At 40.6% G+C, this 18,087-nt stretch overlaps 2 protein-coding genes across 2 annotated transcripts in view; both read right to left on the reverse strand.

Annotated features, from left to right (window-relative positions):
* The window catches only part of LOC139411134 (myosin regulatory light chain 2, atrial isoform-like), a 167,068-nt gene that overhangs the window by 49,054 nt on the left and 99,927 nt on the right, over window positions 1-18,087 (reverse strand). The gene's annotated exons all lie outside the window — the stretch shown is intronic.
* LOC139411127 (polyadenylate-binding protein-interacting protein 1-like) lies at window positions 1,912-15,756 on the reverse strand. The gene is made up of 11 exons (XM_071156999.1): window positions 15,294-15,756; window positions 8,863-9,011; window positions 8,237-8,434; window positions 8,006-8,118; window positions 7,739-7,850; window positions 5,323-5,448; window positions 5,010-5,116; window positions 4,730-4,844; window positions 4,461-4,515; window positions 4,297-4,378; window positions 1,912-3,565 (listed from the first exon to the last, which is right to left on the reverse strand). The coding sequence occupies exons 1-11, from the start codon at window positions 15,481-15,483 to the stop codon at window positions 3,475-3,477; spliced, it is 1,338 nt and encodes a 445-aa protein (XP_071013100.1). The 5' UTR covers window positions 15,484-15,756; the 3' UTR covers window positions 1,912-3,474.

Raw genomic sequence — 18,087 nt, forward strand, 5'->3', positions numbered from 1 at the left:
TTAAACAGGTCAACATTCACAAAGCCGCGGGGCCAGACGGATTACCAGACGTGTACTCAAAGCATGCGAGGACCAACTGGCAAGTGTCTTCAATGACATTTTCAACCTCTCTCTGACCGAGTCTGTAATAATTACATGTTTCAAGCAGACCACCATAGTCCCTGTGCCCAAGGAAGCCAAGGAACTTTTGTACACTGCTGCTACTCGCTGTTTATTATCTATGCATAGTCACTTCACCCCTACCTACATGTACAAATTACCTCGACTAACCCGTACCTCCACACACTGACTCGGTACCGGTACCCCCTGTATATAGCCTCGTTATTTTGTGTTACTTTTTACTTCTGTTTATTTGGTAAATATTTTAACTCTTCAACTGCACTGTTGGTTAGGGGCTTGTAGGCATTTCACAGTAAGGTCTACACCTGTGTTTGGCGCATGTGACAAATAGTTTGATTTGATTTGATCATTACTTCTTTAACTTCACTCCTTTCTTCCACTCTTCTCAACGCCTCGAGATAGGAGACATTTTGGACTGCTCTTATTCTTGCCAACTCTGTTTTCTTTACCTCCTTAGGTTTCTTCTTTCCTAAAGGATAAATAAAACACATTCGTGATAGGAAAAACTAACTTAATCCACCCCCCCAAATAAAAAATAAATAAAAAAACCATTTCTTCCTTAAAATCTCCATATCTCCCTTCTCAGGCTCTATGACCTGAGGGGGTGGCATGGCTTCTGACAATACTCCATGCAACTCTTCAGCCGAAAAAGTCTCAATCCCAGGAACCGTTCCGTCGCATCCACAATAATGTCTATTTTCCTGGACATCCTCTCCACTGTGGCAGTGCCATTAATCACCATAGTTATAAAGGCCACAAAGTCCACCGTCTTAACCTTTAACATATCTGGGTCCTGCTGTTAAGCGACAACCCCTGCAGCCTTCAGTGAAGGCCTATCCACCACCATCCACTCTTCAGGAGCACCATTCAAACCCTTTTAACAGCCCCTGCATATGAAATGCTCTGGACAGCTCATTATCATTCATCCTTGTTGGGCATTCCAAAGACGTGGCTTCATGGTTCCCACCCCAATTGCACCCTGTATCATTTATCACTTTTAAAACACATATGATCTTTTCCACAACTTGAACATATTTTTCATTTCTGCAACATCGACTTCCGACAAAATGCCAGATAATCCAATCCATTGTAAATGTTCTGAGAGGCAGGCACAGGTGTTCAAGACCAATCCATGCACATTTCTTCTTCGTTACAGTAGCCTAACTACCACGGCCTGACGGTGACGTGAAGTCCAATTCTAAAGTCAACCTCTCCGGACCCTTAACCTGCTGCCTTAGGCTTCATCCGGTCCATTCTCATTTCCCCACTGAATCCTCATTCTCACATCCATTCCACTTCCTCAATAGATATTCTAAACCCATTTTATGTCTGGTGCTTAAACTCCTGAATTGAGCCAATTAGAGCTGCTGAAGGCCAACCTCATCCTCTGTCGAACATTCTTGCTAGACTGGAGAGGATGTACAGAGGAGAGTGCAGGGGCTTTCTCCAACACAGAACCACAGTACAGGCCGAAGAGTGCAGACGTCAATCATCTCCGTAACAGACGTCCAACTCATTCTCGTGATCATCAAATTGATATTGGTGTTGTTGATTTAGCTAGCTAGTAAATAAACCAAATAATTTTCTGCTGGTGTGCAACACTGTCAACAAAATTCCTGCAACTTGCAAAGGTGCACTATACTGTGTCCCATTGGATGGATGCTCATTCTTCTTCTAGTGAACAGTTTAGTAGTGGACAAAAGGATCCGCGTCATCTACTGTGCTTTTCAGGTAACTTACATTTCGCAACATCCTGCACACACTCAAAATAAGAGTCAGGCAGTGAAATACTCATACTTTAAATAATTTATTGCAGGCAAACAATACTGTTAATATGTACAAACATTCCTTTGTATGGGGTTGATTAATTGCTGATGAAGAAAAATTTTAACTTGCAGGTACATCCTTTGAGAGATTACTGTTTTAGTGGTGTTTCTCAATGACAGGTCCAAACTGCAGGACTACAAAAGGTTTAAAGCCGTGTTCAATAGACAAATTGGATTAAAAACGATACCAGAGCCAGGGGTGTATTCATTCCGCCAATTCTGTTGCAAAACATTTCTTAAACTGAAGCAAATGGAACAGGAGGGACCTGTCCAAAATAAACTTGTTTGTTTTGCTCCGTTTGGTTCTTAAAACAGTTTCCGTAATGAATAAACCCCAGTACTGTACTCCTCAACAATTTTCCAATAAATTACAATTCTAAAAAGGCTCATTTGAACCAGTAAAAGAACAAAAACATCCCTAAAGTGGAAACTGGAGCTCTCTTTTGCAGACAGTTTGCTGCCACTTGACGGTATTCAGTATTTCTAGCTCTTTTATTAGTTTCACAAACCCACCTCCTTAAATGCATAGCTTGTTGAAGGGTGGTTGACCAACTAATTGGCCAAATCCTCAATGTGCAATTTAACAAAATTTCCCTGGTTGTCAGTAGGGTGCAACATTCAGAACACTGAAAACAGAGAAGTACCTTATAGAACAGACAATTCTCATGAATACTGTATTTATAAGCCCCATGTAGCAAAATTGTACGCATTCCAGTGTTCGTTCTATACATCACATTTCTATTGCAAGGTTTTTTTTCTAGATCAAAAAAGGGGCTTAGGTGATGGTGTGGCAGGAAGCATGGCAATGAGCACGGTTGGCCCGTCGGGCTCATCTTGGCGGTATAGATTGTAAAAAAAACAACATATTTATCCAATTTCCTGCAATTCTGCAGACTTCTCCATGGAGCGGAGATAAAAAAAAATCAGTTTTAAAGCTAATTTCCTGAAAACGTTATTTATTTTTATACTTGGTGGCCTGTCTAAGCATATTTTTTTTCTTCTTCCGAAAAAGCCCTGTATTGTAAATGTTCTGAGTGTTGCCTCCCCTGCACTACTCCCTGTAGCTGAACCCCATATTCTGTTGTTGCTTATACAGTTAGTATGAAATCAAACTACGCACACATTTGATGATGCTACTCTGCTGTTGAGCTACTTAGTAGTCTAAAATCCACCTCACACACTTTTTTTCCAACAGCGTTATGAGGAAGATTGAGGGAAAGTAGCATTTATGAAATAATCAAAAGAAGCAGAAAACTAACTCCCCCCACTCAGAACAGTCGCTACAACTCAGAGGAAATAATGATTCAGTTGATTGTCCCCAATCTTCCAACCAACACAAATTCCAGCCAGAAAATAGCCTGTAACTGAAGTGCAAACTATGCACAGTTTATTTTGCGAAAAAATATATATTTTTGAAACATATCAATTGCTGGTTATCTTTGATTTTTCCCCAGTCGCAAGCACTCCAGCAAGTCGAACACGAAACATATGTGTAAGTTCAGTCTCCCACTATGCTCTCATACTAGTGTCATGGTCGTCTTTTTCTCTCAGACTCTAAGCAGAACTTCTCAAAAGCTTCCTCGATCTCAGGGTCCATCTCATCCTCGTCATTGAATGATCTGGAACACACAAAACGCAGGCAAAATTATTAAGGGAATATAAAGGTTTGTTTCAAATGCCATTCAGTGTACCACTAAATATCAAAGTCACAGTCCTCTAAAGGAAAAGGCATGCACACACAGTCGAGTGGGAGGTAGACGGGTCAACTAAGCGCTCTTTCTGTTTTGTCTGCAGACTCATCTGACTCGGAGGTTCTGGCTTCCCCTGTTCAATTGTGGGCTAAACAGTTACACACAAGTCGTCAACCTCATGTGGCTCTCAGTTTGTGACCTGGGTGACATTTTGCACTGCTAAATCATGGCCGCCACTGCAAAAAAAAAAAAAAAAAAGGAGATCTACGTATTACAGACCCAAACCCCCGCTAACTCTGCTTCCGCTGCTGAGAAAAATCTTAGGGGAAACACTGCATTGGCATATGCACACAGGAGTGAGGCAGAAAGGTCACAAGACAAATACTAGTGGCATTTGTGACAATAGCACTGTGACTTATTTTCTGTGGTCTGATGGTTCTCACAGAAGAATATTCTAGAACTACAGAGGAACGTTCTAAAACTACAGAACAGCATTCTAGAACTATAGAGGAATTTTCTAGACCAGAATAGCATTCTAGAACAACATAGGAATATTTTACGGATTAAGTTCCAGTATGACTCACACACATGGGAACCAAGTCAACTGAAAAAAGCAAGGGAACATGACCAATACTAAATCACAGACAATAAATACTCACAACTCATTTCCATTCTCTTCATAGGCCTCTGGGAAATAGTCATCTTCCCGGTCCAGGATGTCCTGGTATTTTTCAGAATATTCTGTAACACCAAAACATAAATTTAGGGACAATGGGTAGTTTGCAGGGTTTCACCTTGATGAATGCTGAGGATTGATACTTACCAGGGTCGGCTGCTGTAAAGGGAGTGCCATCTGCAGTGTAGAACGTAGGCTCATTCTGACAGGAGAAGCACACAAAGACAAACACAAGGAACACAGGTGAAAGGTTGGTGGGCATGAACTTCCATTTGAACATTTAAACCAGTTTCGCCCAAATGTTGGATCCCCCGCAATTCCTTTTGTGCCATGGCTTAAAGCAGGAGTTGGCTTTGAGACACGAGTGAAACATTTTAAAAGCTTGTTGTTCTCTGGCCCTAGCCCCCACTCCTCACCATGAAGTAGTTGGGGTCGTTGTCAGGTGTAGCGTCGGCAGCGGCAGCAGCATGGACTCTGCCCCAGTTACTAGACCTCAGCTCCACCAGTCGCAATAACATCTGCTTCACATCTCTGATGAAAACACAAGACAGTCGTATGTAAAATCACTCACTCGGCGTCAACAGCATCTTCTTCACACAACAGGCAGTCATTCATCCTCCCATCTTTTACCTAATATCTAATGATCTTTTACCTAATTTTACTTCTGAATCTGGCAGAGGTAACATACACACCAACCTGCTGCACTGGGCATCCAGCACAATGTTCTCAATCCTCTGGACTATCTGGTCCATGTCAGACTTCCCGCTCTCTTTCCACGTATCCTCCAAAACCGAGCCTGTCAACTACAGATGACATCACAGGTAAACGTCATTGTAACACAGGGGAATTGTTCTTGCACATTACAACAAGCTTGACATTACATTGTAATATAGTATCATTTGGATTGTGGCCTGCAGATTTCTTTCAATAGACAGTAATTAACAGTGTACCACCGATGTGGAACACTGAATCAACTTGACATTAGAGATCAGAAAATGTGTGAAATCACCTTGAGCAGTTTGACAGCACAGATGAGGTTTCCATCCACGGGGTTGGAGAAGAGGGCATTCATCAATTCCCTCAGGGCAGTAAGCAGGATCTCAGCTCGAGACGGAGGCCCTTTCGCACTCTTAAGCTGAGACAACCAATAATACAAGACAGCAGTCAGGTTCGGTCTAATCTCAGTTAACCCAGAATTTAAAATCTAGCACCATTTGGTCAGATGCTCGAATACGTTCTGGGGGGGAGCGTGCTTAAAAATAGGGCTGTGACAAATATGGAATTTTGGGAGAAGATGAATTGTCATGCAAAAATGGCCTCGGTAATTGTCATTTTTGTTGAAAGATGTTTTCAATTTATAATGCATCTTAGAAAAATAGCTACGACATACACAATGAATACAACACAGCTTGGTGACACCCCTATCACATTGGGAAATGATTCTGCTCCTCCAGACACTGCTGTTCTGCTCGTAAAATGATTACCAACATAACCCATTTCATGTCAAAATGAACACTGCTATTGGGTAAACTATAGTCACGTCAGAAAGTATTCACACCCCTTGACTTTTTTCACATTTTGTTACAGCATGAATTTAAAATGGATTCAATTGAGATTTGTTTTGTCACTGGCCAACACACAATACTACATAATGTCAAAGTAGAATTACATGTTTCAAATTTTGTACAAATTATTTCTAAATGTCAGGTTAAATTTCTTGTGTCAATAAGTATTCAACCCCTTTGTTATGGCGAGCCTAAATAAGTTCAGGGGTAAACATATGCTTAACAAGTCACATGGACTCAGTGTGTGCAATAGTGTTTAACATGATTTTTTAATGACTACCCCATGTCTGTACCCCACACATACAATCATCTTTAAGGTCCCTCAGTCGAGCAGTGAATTTCAAAACAGATTCAACCACAAAGACCAGGGAAATGTCCCAATGCTCGCAAAGAAGGGCACCTATTGGTAGGTATTGGTATAAAAAAAAGAAGAAGACATTAAATATCCCTTTGAGCATGGTGAATTTGTTATTTACTCTTTGGTTGGTTTAGTAATACTCAGTCACTACAAAGATACAGGCGTCCTTCCTAGCTCCGTTGACGGAGAGGAAGGAAACCGCTCAGGGATTTCACCATGAGGTCAATGGTGACTTTAAAACTGTTAAGAGTTTATTGGCTATGATAGGTGGAAACTAAGGATAGATCAACAACATTGTAGTATCCTGCAATACTAACCTAAATTACAGAGTGAAAAGGAGGAATGAAAAATATTCCAAAACATGCATCATGTTTGCAACAAGTCACTAAAGTTATATGGCAAAAATGTGGCAAAGCAATTAAGTTTTTGTCCTGAATACAAAGTTATGTTTGGGGCAAATCCAATACATTACTGGAAACCCACTCTGCATATTTTCAAGCATAGTGGTGAATGCATCATGTTATGGGTGTGCTTGTAATCGTTAAGGACTGGGGAGTTTTTCAGGATAAAAAATAAACGTAATGAGCTAAGCACAGGTAAAATCTTAGAGGAAAACCAGGTTCAGTCTGCTTTTCATCAGACACTGGGAGATGATTTAACCTTCCTGCAGGACAATAACCTAAAACGGCCAAATCTACACACTGGAGTTGCTTACCAAGAAGACAGTGAATGTTCCTGCTCTTAAAGACTTACCCAGAAAAATTAAAATCAGTAATCGCTGCCAAAGGTTCTTCTACAAAGTATTGACTCAGGGTCTGAATACTTATGCTCATGAGATCTGTATTTCATTATCAATACATTTGCAAAAAATTCTAAAATCATTAATCCGTTTAGAATTCAGTCTGTAACAAAATATGGAATAAGTCAAGGGATAGAAATACTTTCTGAAAGGACTGCATCTACTTGAATATAAAGTTGGATCCCCCCTATTAAGATATTTGTACAAAAAAAAAATCCATGGCTAATGTCCAGAATGATTGATTATACGATTATAAGATAATTGTGCCAGCCCTAGTTAGAAATGAAGATTTCCGGTTTTCAAAGTCTCCACCCTTGCAAAAGGAAACTCAGCCAAAGCCCCCCACCTCCAACATTTTCAACTGTGTTCATCATCAGTCAAAATGAATCTGTTTAAGCAACTCCTTCGCCCAATCCTGATACGTCCAAATACCCAGTGACAAAAACCCAACTGTTGCTCGTTATCTCACAGATCCCATAGCATGCCGACAGATCTACTGTACCAGTTATGTATAGGTAGTCTATCCACAAGAGATTAGGTTCTGTCTAGAGTTTATTATCAACTCAAAATGTATCTAGGGGGAGGGGTATTGGAAGTTGGGTTATGGGAAGCAAGTGTCAAAGTTGAGGGGTTGAAATGGCACAGATCCACAGAGACAAAGAACCCCAAAAGACTGGGACAGGACAGAGGGGCTCCTGCTCACCTCCAGTCTGAGGTAAAGCTCCCCTAGGAAGAGCACATAGGCATGGAACTTCTTCTGAGTGTCTGCGTCCCCCCGCACCGCTACACCCCTCTGTTCATACTCTGTCTGACACCTACCGGGGGAAGAGAGAGTGTGTTTCTGTATGAATGGCTACAAGTGTTCATTATGTTAGGCATAAAGCATCAGCACGAAGCCCATGATGACAAAAGTGATGAAGTAGATGTTAAGCCTACTTGATAAAATGTTACTAACATAAACAAAGCTCACCGTTTTAGTAACAGCTGACGGAAGTTGCCACTTGCTGGGCTGAGTGCAAGGTTGTGAGACAGAAAGTTACAGAGCCTTGCCCCCGTGTAAGAGAAATTGGGGATAACAGTAGACTGCAAAACAGGAATCACACAACATAACAAATTTAGTCCAATTTAAAAAAAGATAGACAGTGCTATAAAATTCATAAGCAGGTAGATGGCCGAACCGTGCGTGTGTTGATACACATACTTGTGTGTAGAGGAGTTCCACCAATTCCTGCAGCGTCTCCTCTGTAGTGACCCAGCTGTTCAGCATGTTTGCTATGTGCTCAATGTCGTTCTCAAAGGACCCCGGCGAGGAGTTTAGGTGGCTGAGAAACTCCTCAACCAATTCAGCCAATGTTGTCTCAGTATAATAGCCATCACTGCCATCCTCCGAAACAGATTCCTTTAAAATTGAGAATACCGGTATTTAAGGATTGGTGAAAAATATGGATACTAGCTAGACATTGGTAGTGGATGAGGTGATTCACTAGTTCAGTCCTTATAATGTAAAGTGCAGTTGATGAGGTACTATGCAACCCATTATCATTATCCATTTGTACAGGGTGTGAACCCAGCACCACAACACCTAATTTAATTTAATAAGGGGCTTTATTACTTGGTTAACCTAGTTCAGTGTTTCCCAAACTCAGTCCAGGGGCCCCTCCTGGGTGCACGTTTTAAACTAAAATGTGCACCCAGAAGGGGCCCCTGGACTGAGTTTGGGAAACCCTGACCAAGTTGAACCAGCCAGGTGTGTTAGTAGTACTGGGGGGGGGGAGCCTGCACACTGTGGGTTTTCAGGACCAGGTTGGGGGAACACTGCTTTAATACCTCATAGGGGGGGGAGCTGGAAGGGTAGAACTCAGGTGCGTTGGCTGACAGAATGGAGGTGTTCACCAGAGAGTCCACCCTTTTCACTTTGGAGGCAGGAGTGCTGTTGTTGTGAATGACCTGGTGGGGTTTGCTTGGTCTTCTGCTTTCTGAGTGGGAAATGAAGGAAATACTGAAGACCATAGCTAGCAATAGTCTGGCACAGGGACACTGGGTGGCATGTACATAACTAGTCATGTGACCTGATTTGGCCGCCGTCCTTGCGCTTTATTTAGCAGTTAGCTCACTGACCAATGTCTAAAATAAGACTTACAATTTAGCTATGGGTAATTCGTGCGACGAATAGCGATTTTTTGTCGGTGTGACGGTGGGATTCAAGTTGTTCTCGCTTTTAGTATAATATATTCAGTGACGTAATTCAATTGACGTTTAAATTGTGTAGCTACTAATGTTTGTCTGAAACGTGTGCGGAGCCTTCTTGAGTCGTCTAAAAGTATAGCTTGTCAGCTATTGCTGACGTGAGCAAACGGGGCGCGCTCAACCCATGCCCGTGAGAGAATTCACGCTAGAGGTCCACTGTCAGGAAATTCACCAGTTTGTTGCCTATGCTAGCTAGCTACTTACTAGCACCTGTGTGAAGCTAGCCATAATAAGTATGAGCCACAAGTGGATTTTCCGTTTCGCCTTCAAAATACAAGTTCGCCTTTGAAAGTGATTCAAACGGATTCAAATAGTGAATTCATGATATGTTTGGCCTAGATAATGCTAAACAAGGTCAGAATGTTACATAAATTCAACAATGCACAATTAGTTTACTTGGCAGAGTTGAAATCGCACTGGATGTATTAGACTTTATAATTGAATTGGGGGCATACTTAGTGGCAGTGCCTTCAGAAAGTATTCATACCCCTTGACTTATTCCATATGTTGCTGTTACAGCCTGAATTCAAAATAAATTAAAAATAAATGTTTTAAAAAATGCACCCATCTACACACAATACCCCCATAATGACAAAGTGAAAACATGTTTTAAGAAATGTTAGCAAGTTTACTGAAAATTAAACACAGAAATAACTAATTTACAAAGATACTTTGTATAATAACCTTTGGTAGTGATTACCGCTTTGAGTCTTTCTGGTTAAGTATCTAAAGCCTTGTTCACACCGCAGGCCTTGATGCTCATCAGTTTGTTTTTCAAATCCGTTTTTGACCACTGACTGTCCAAGCAGCAAGTTACAAGTGATCAAATTGACAGCAGTCAATAAATAGCTTTAATTGTTGGTTTTGCTTGCTATCACTCAGAAGTTATGTAGCAAGCTAAGGTAATGCATAGACATAGACGTTTAGACATAGACATAGACGTTTCCCAATTGCTTTGATTGTTCAAAATCATAAGGTCCAACCTCAAATCCAACTTTCAAATGATATTTTTAGGCTAGCTAGCTGATTAGCTTTATAGCACATTCACAAATTTGTTTGTAAACAACTAACAAGCTAGTTAGCTAATGTTTTATTTATTTTACCTTTATTTAACTAGGCAAGTCAGTTAAGAACAAATTCTTATTTTCAATGACAGGGGCAGAACCACAGATTTGTACCTTGTCAGCTCAGGGGTTTGAACTTGCAACCTTCCGGTTACTAGTCCAACGCTCTAACCACTAGGCTACCCTGCAGCCCCGGCAACAAATAACATTCTAAATACCACTTGAGGGCCAAAACATTATAATCTGATTTGACCAGTCAGATAAGTCTTATGGCCAGGAATCAGATTTGTTTCCCGACTTCAAACCACCTATGTTTTGCTTTGAAATGTGGCTTGAAATGTGCTTTTTGGCTGATAACAGATTCGAATTGGATATGCAAATAAATTGGATTTTAGTCACTTCAAACTGCCTATGTGAACACGTCTTAAGCGCTTTCCACATCTGGATTATGCAACATTTCCCCTTTATTCTTTTCAAAAGTCTTCAAGCTCTGTCTAATTGGTTGTTGATTAATGCTAGACAACTATTTCCAGGTCTTGCCATAGATTTTCAATTACACTAAAGTCAAAACTGTAAATTAGCCACTCAGGAACATTCACTGTCTTCTTGGTAAGCAACTCCAGTGTAGATGTGGCCTTGGGTTTTAGATTATGGTTCTGCTGGAAGGTGAATTCATCTCCCAGTATCTGGTGGAAAGCAGACTGAACCTGGTTTTCCTCTAGGATTTTGCCTGTGCTTAGCTCCATTCCATTTGTCATATCCTGAAAAACTCTCCAGTCCTTAAAGATTACAATCATACCAATAACATGATGCAGCCCCCAATATCCTTGAAAATATGAAGAGTGGTACTCAGTGTTGTGTTGGATTTGCACCAAACATAATACTATGTATTCAGGACAAAAAAAAGAAATTGCTTTGCCACATTTTTGACAGTATTTCTTTAGTGCCTTGTTGCAAACAGGATCTAGAAAAAAATAATTGTTTTGACATTATAGGGTATTGTGTGTAGGTCAATGACTTAATTTGATCCCTTTTAAATTCAGGCTGTAACACAAAAACATTTGGAAAAAGTAAAGGGGTGTGAATACTTTCTGAAGGCAGTGTATAGGAACTGTACAGCCAAAGATTTTATAACTAACCCAAGATAGACCACAACCTGTTGTTTCCAATTTGAGCAAATGAATCAGTGGGCAGTACAAGCAAAGAGGTGGGAAGGGCCAGACACAAGCTAGCGAGATCCTATTGGCGCGTTCTAGCATGTATTTGCATATTTCCATTAGTGAACGCCTACTCTGAAGTTCACGTCTGCAATAACTCAATTCACCCTTGCATTTCTAAACAATGGAATTGTAAAAACTTTGGCAAAGAGTAAAGTCTACTAAACTTTGTCCTCTCTGTTCATAATATATTATAGTTTTGGGAACAGAAAACTGTATTGAGATCAAATGTTCATAGATACAAAAATTAGCAGGGTTGCAAAGAAAACACCATATCTTAGACTGGCCATTAAAAAGAAAAGATTAAGATAGGAAAAAGAACACAGACACTGGACAGAGGAACACCACCTAGAAGGCCAGCATCCCAGAGTCGCCGGGACCGGCCCTGAATTCAAAGCACTATGTTTAGGCCAAATCCAACACAATGAATCACTGAGTATCAAATCCAAATCTAATTTTATTTGTCACATATGCTGAATACAACAGGTGTGTGTACCTTTCCATGAAATGCTTACTAACAAGCCCTTAACCAACAATGCCATTTTAAGAAAATAGAGTTAAGAAAATATTTACTAAATAAACAACACAATAAATAAGTGAAAAACAGAAAAAGCTCAAATAAACTAAATTAAAATACAGAACCAGGTAAAAGTTTGGACACGCGTACTCAAGGGTTTTTCTTTATATTATAATTTTCTACATTGTAGAACAATAGTGAAGAAATCAAAACTATGAAATACCACATATGGAATCATGTTGTAACCATAAAAATAGTTAACTGAAAATATACTTTATATTTGAGATTCTTCAGAGTAGCCACCCTTTGCCTTGACGACAGCTTTGCACACTGTTGGCATTCTCTCAACCAGCTTCATGAGGTAGTCACCTGGAATGCATTTCAATTAACAGGTGTGCCTTGTTAAAAGTTAATCTGTGGAATTTCTTTACTTCTTAATGCATTTAAGCCAATCAGTTGTGTTGTGACAAGGTAGGGGTGGTATACAGAAGATAGCCCTATTTGGGAAAAGACCAAACTGGCTCTTATGAGGACAGCCACAGGAAAGTAAGACCCAGAGTTACCTCTGCTGCAGAGTTAAGTGCACCTCAGAGTGTAGCCCAAATAAATCGTTCACAGAATTCAAGACACATCATCAACTGTTCAGAGGAGACTAGAGGTCGACCGATTAATCGGAATGGCCGATTAATTGGGGCCGATTTCAAGTTGTCATAAAAATCGGAAATCGGTATTTTGGGGCGCCGATTTAAAAAAAAATATATATATTTTTTTATACCTTTATTTAATCTTTATTTAACTAGGCAAGTCAGTAAGAACACATTCTCATTTTCAATGACGGCCTAGGAACAAGGCAGAACGACAGATTTTTACCTTGTCAGCTCGGGGGATCCAATCTTGCAACCTTACAGTTAACTAGTCCAACGCAATAACGACCTGCCTCACAAGGAGCCCGCCAGTTACGCGAATGTAGTAAGCCAAGGTAAGTTGCTAGCTAGCATTAAACTTATCTTATAAAAAACAATCAATCAACGACTGTTGTTGCACCAATGTGTACTTAACCATAAACATCAATCCCTTTCTTAAAATCAATACACAGAAGTATATATTTTTAAACCTGCATATTTAGCTAAAAGAAATCCAGGTTAGCAGGCAATATTAATCAGTTGAAATTGTGTCACTTCTCTTGCGTTCATTGCACGCAGAGTCAGGGTATATGCAACAGTTTGGGCAGCCTGGCTCGTTGCGAACTAATTTGCCAGAATTTTACGTAATTATGACATAAAATTGAAGGTTGTGCAATGTAACAGGAATTCCGTATTTCACTGAAAGAATAAACGTCTTGTTTTCGAGATGATAGTTTCCGGATTCGACCAAATTAATGACCTAAGGCTTGTATTTCTGTGTGTTATTATGTTATAATTAAGTCTATTATTTGATAGAGCAGTCTGACTGAGAGATGGTAGGCACCAGCAGGCTCGTAAGCATTCATTCAAACAGCACTTTCATGCGTTTTGCAAGCAGCTCTTCGCTGTGCTTCAAGCATTGAGCTGTTTATGACTTCAAGCCTATCAACTCCCGAGATTAGGCTGGTGTAACCGATGTGAAATGGCTAGCTAGTTAGCGGGGTGCGCGCTAATAGCGTTTCAAACGTCACTCGCTCTGAGACCTTGAAGTAGTTGCTCCCCTTGCTCTGCAAGGGCCGCGGGCTTTTGTGGAGCGATGGGTAACGCTGCTTCGAGGGTGGCTGTTGTCGATGTGTTCCAGGTTCGAGCCCAGGTAGGAGCGAGGAGAGGGACGGAAGCTATACTGTTACTGGCAATACTAAAGTGCCTATAAGAACATCCAATAGTCAAAGATATATGAAATAGAAATCGTATAGAGAGAAATAGTCCTATAATTCCTGTAATAACTACAACCTAAAACTTCTTACCTGGGAATATTGAAGACTCATGTTAAAAGGAACCACCAGCTTTCATATGTCCTCATGTTCTGATCAAAGAACTTAAACGTTAGCTCTCTTACATGGCACATATTGCACTTTTACTTTCTTCTCCAACACTTTGTTTTTGCATTATTTAAACCAAGTTGAACATGTTTCACTATTTATTTGAAGCTAAATTGATTTTATTGATGTATTATTTTAAGTTAAAATAAGTGTTCATTCAGTATTGTTGCAATTGTCATTATTACAAATAAATAAAATGAAAAAAATTGGCCGATTAATCAGTATCGGCTTTTTTTGGTCCTCCAATAATCGGTCCACCTCTACTATCTAATGCTAGCTAAACGTAGTAATGAATAAATTGGCTACATTTCTTTAAAATTGACAATTCTGTGAACCATCTTGTGCAAGTTTTAATTTGACAATACCTGTTAGCAAAGTTGTCAACTACAGATGACGTGCAGGAGCTTGCAGGGATTTGTAGTCTTGCATGTCAACTTTGGTGTTAATTAGCATTTTCGATTCAGAGTAAATAGAGCTGAATATATTTATAAGTCACCTTGTCCAAGTGATTTAAATGGTTATCAAAATGTCACACCAAGGTAAGTCTACACGAAACACAGACCATATTTTAAGTGTTTTCTAAAATACCCTATGGAAAAAATGAATGGTGGAAAAACTATTGGAACCCTTACCCATAAAACCTAGTAGTCAAACAGGGAATTATTACACCACTGTGGGGCTCTATTGAACTCCATACAAAAACACCTTCCTTGGTGGGCGAAACAACGTCACCTGCTGTACAGAGATTTTCTGCCCGAGTTTGACTTCTCTCTTCCTTTTCCTCTCTGATACAAGTATGCATCCAATGAAAATCTAAAGTCTAATACAATCCAGTGCGATTTCAACTGACTTGAACTTTTTTAGTATCAAATGAACTATGTATTGTGTTGAATTCATACAACATTCCGGTCTTGTTTAGTATTATCTAGTCCAAATGGCATGATTCCACTATTTGTATCAGTTTGAATCACATTCAATGAGGACTTTTATTTTGGAGGCGAACCCCTAAATTAAACTATTGTGGCTAATCGTTATTGTGGCTAGCTTCACACAGGTCTAGCTAAATAGCTGTTAAAATGTAGGCAAAGATACTGGTAACTAAAACAGTAATCCAGTAACTTATAAGGTTTTCCTTCTTGTCTATGACATAGCTAACTAATGCAAATTACTTACAGTAAAGGCATATTTGAACTGACAGCACATCTTACCTCCGCCGATAGCCTCACTAGTGTTTGTGTTGTTCTCAGTCAAAGGTGGAGACGTCCGAGGCTGTCGTAGAGGCTCACGCTGGTTGAAAACAGAGTTTGCATCCCCGCCTCCTACATCTGCGAGTCCGGGGCTTGTTGGCTTTATACGGGCTCTACCTGCGCCTGGGGCTCGGTCGAAATTCTCAGTCATCTCTGCTGCTTGTTTGTACTACGGCCTGTTTGGTAAAGCACAACACTACAGAACACCTGGCATTCCCTCCAACAAATGTGAATCGGTTTGGTAATTCCAATAACGTGCTATTAAATAATTATTTAGTTTGGCCTCAAACACTAACCTATCCTACTTTAATATTTACGTTTATTTTTCTCGATCGGATATTAAAACATATTTCTGTAAGGCCACTTCCTTCCACAACAAATCAGGATATCGGCTGATTATTCATATGCAAGTGAAGGTATTGGTGACCTCTAGGGGAAGGGAGTGGCAGAGCATCAACTTGGAGCGGAGTGGGTCGTCGGTAGACTAGTTATCATAACCACAAAGTCATAATTACGATTAAAACCCTGCCTATTTTTAAAATGTATATTCTTATAATCTGAGTTTAACTATAACCACACTGCTAACATTATGCCTAGTCCTAACCTTAAACTAACCTCAAATGTTTGTTTTCATACATTTGTACGATATAGTCAATGTTGCCTTTGTGGCTGTGGTAACTAGTGACAACCGAGCGGAAGCAGACTGGACAAAAGTCCCAGGAGGACTACATTGATCTGAAGCAAAAAAGTAAGTTAATCAAATACACATATCATGATAGATGTGACCCAAGTTCTTTAGCAATGAAAGAGAGTGGGGTGGTCGAATAATATAAACTTACCACCCACCTCCCACACTACAATAACACCACAGACGCATGCATCAGAGAGCAGAATCAGGATCCTTGCGGATCAAACCCTCTCACATGTGCCACTCTCCCTCTGCTGCTCTCTCAGTAGCTGCCCACTACAAACATGTGTGTTTCACCAGACATAAACAATAAGCATTCATTAGTTGTTTAGCCTTCAGTCATTTTCCACATGTTTCCCAAAGCTGGATCACATTATGTCAAAGAGCATTCCCGTTCCAGAAATGTGGAGACACACTTTGATAAAAGATTACTTCCCCTATTTTCTGGTATTGCTGTTTTCCCCCCAAATGGGTGTCTTGGAGGGAGTTCAAACATTCACAAGTCAAGTCTTAGGAACGCATAGAAGATGACAATGCCTTTTGGAGTCCTTGCTAGCTGGGGTGTGTGTGTGTGTGTGGGGGGTACAACCTCTGTGTTGTGATTGGCTACCTGGTTGATCCTGCCAGTAGCATATGCTTGTCTCAAAGATTAAGCCATGCAAGTCTAAGTAGACACGGCCGGTACAGTGAAACTGCGAATGGCTCATTAAATCGTTAACTTCATTTTTGAATTGCATACACTGGCAAAGGATGTAAAAATACCCCCACTATCTGTGACCAAGTAACAATATAGCATAATGTTAAAATCCAAGGAAATGCAGTGAAAAGGGGACGATATCAAGGGACGATATCAAGGCCATGGTGGAAATTGTAACGTAGCTCAGCGAGGATTGCTACACTGCCCCCTCGGAATGGGAAGGCAGACTTCGACTATTCAGCCACCTCACACATCTAAGCCATGCGCTCCAATGGCCTCACAGTCACCATTCCACTTCTGACACCAACGTAGCGAACGGCACGGCAGGGAATCAAACCTGTGTCGCTGGCGGGAAAGGCAAACACCCTACGCATTGCATCAATAGGGTTAACCCCATTTGGTGGGAATTTAACTTGGCTCACATAGTAAGGACCATTGCAGTATGTTGGAAATGCATTGCAACACCACAAAATCATTTGTTGTGAGTCCATACGCCATCATTACGGGGACAATATTAGCATTTCTAGCTCAAAACAAATACCGCCATGATCCCTGGCATCCTACAGTATCTCCAAGCATTTACAGTCGTTCCAGGCAAGGAATCACAGTCTCTAGTTGAATGGAATGAATCTGGACATTTTCATGTTTGTTTTGCACACACTTTGTGCTCTTTTCCCAATTTCACGCCCTTACATAAAAATATATTTAGATGAGAGAGGCACAGGACCGAGCGTTCGTGGCGTTAACATTCTCCCCCCTGGTCTTTTGATCTGGCATCTGACAGCTGTCATTGATTAGAGCGTTTGTTGACGATTACAGGAGGACGTGTGTTGGCGAGACACAGGTCATACGGACATCTCTCTCACGCACGCATCGTGTACACACATCACATGCGCCCACACAGGCACGCACATGCACGCACACACAAACACACACTCACAGCCTCCTACCCCACATACCCTGCACCACATTCTAGTAAGGGCTTGATTGTGGGACAATACAATGCAGAAACGTGTGGTCTACATACGGTCAACTTTTCTTCATATTACTTACTGTATGAAAAAAGGCTTTCTTTCTGTATCCATGTGGCCCAAGGCCTCCGCACGGTAATGGGGTGATAGTTGAAAAAAATGATGTAAGCATCTACAGCCCATACCAGGGTAGTTACCTCCCTTCCGTTTTGATGTGGTTGGCCTGTATGTTTCCAGTTTGTTTGGGAACTCTAATCATTAGCGCAATGGTTGCCACATGGAATATCTGGTGGGCCTGTAATGGTTACCTTTTGTCATTCGAAAACTACACTTGTTTTCTGTGCTCTGGGTTATCTTTCTTTTAGCATAGCCTGTTACCTATGTAGACATCTACTTAAT

This window comes from Oncorhynchus clarkii, chromosome 6 (assembly GCF_045791955.1).
Source record: "Oncorhynchus clarkii lewisi isolate Uvic-CL-2024 chromosome 6, UVic_Ocla_1.0, whole genome shotgun sequence".
NCBI lineage: Eukaryota > Metazoa > Chordata > Actinopteri > Salmoniformes > Salmonidae > Oncorhynchus > Oncorhynchus clarkii.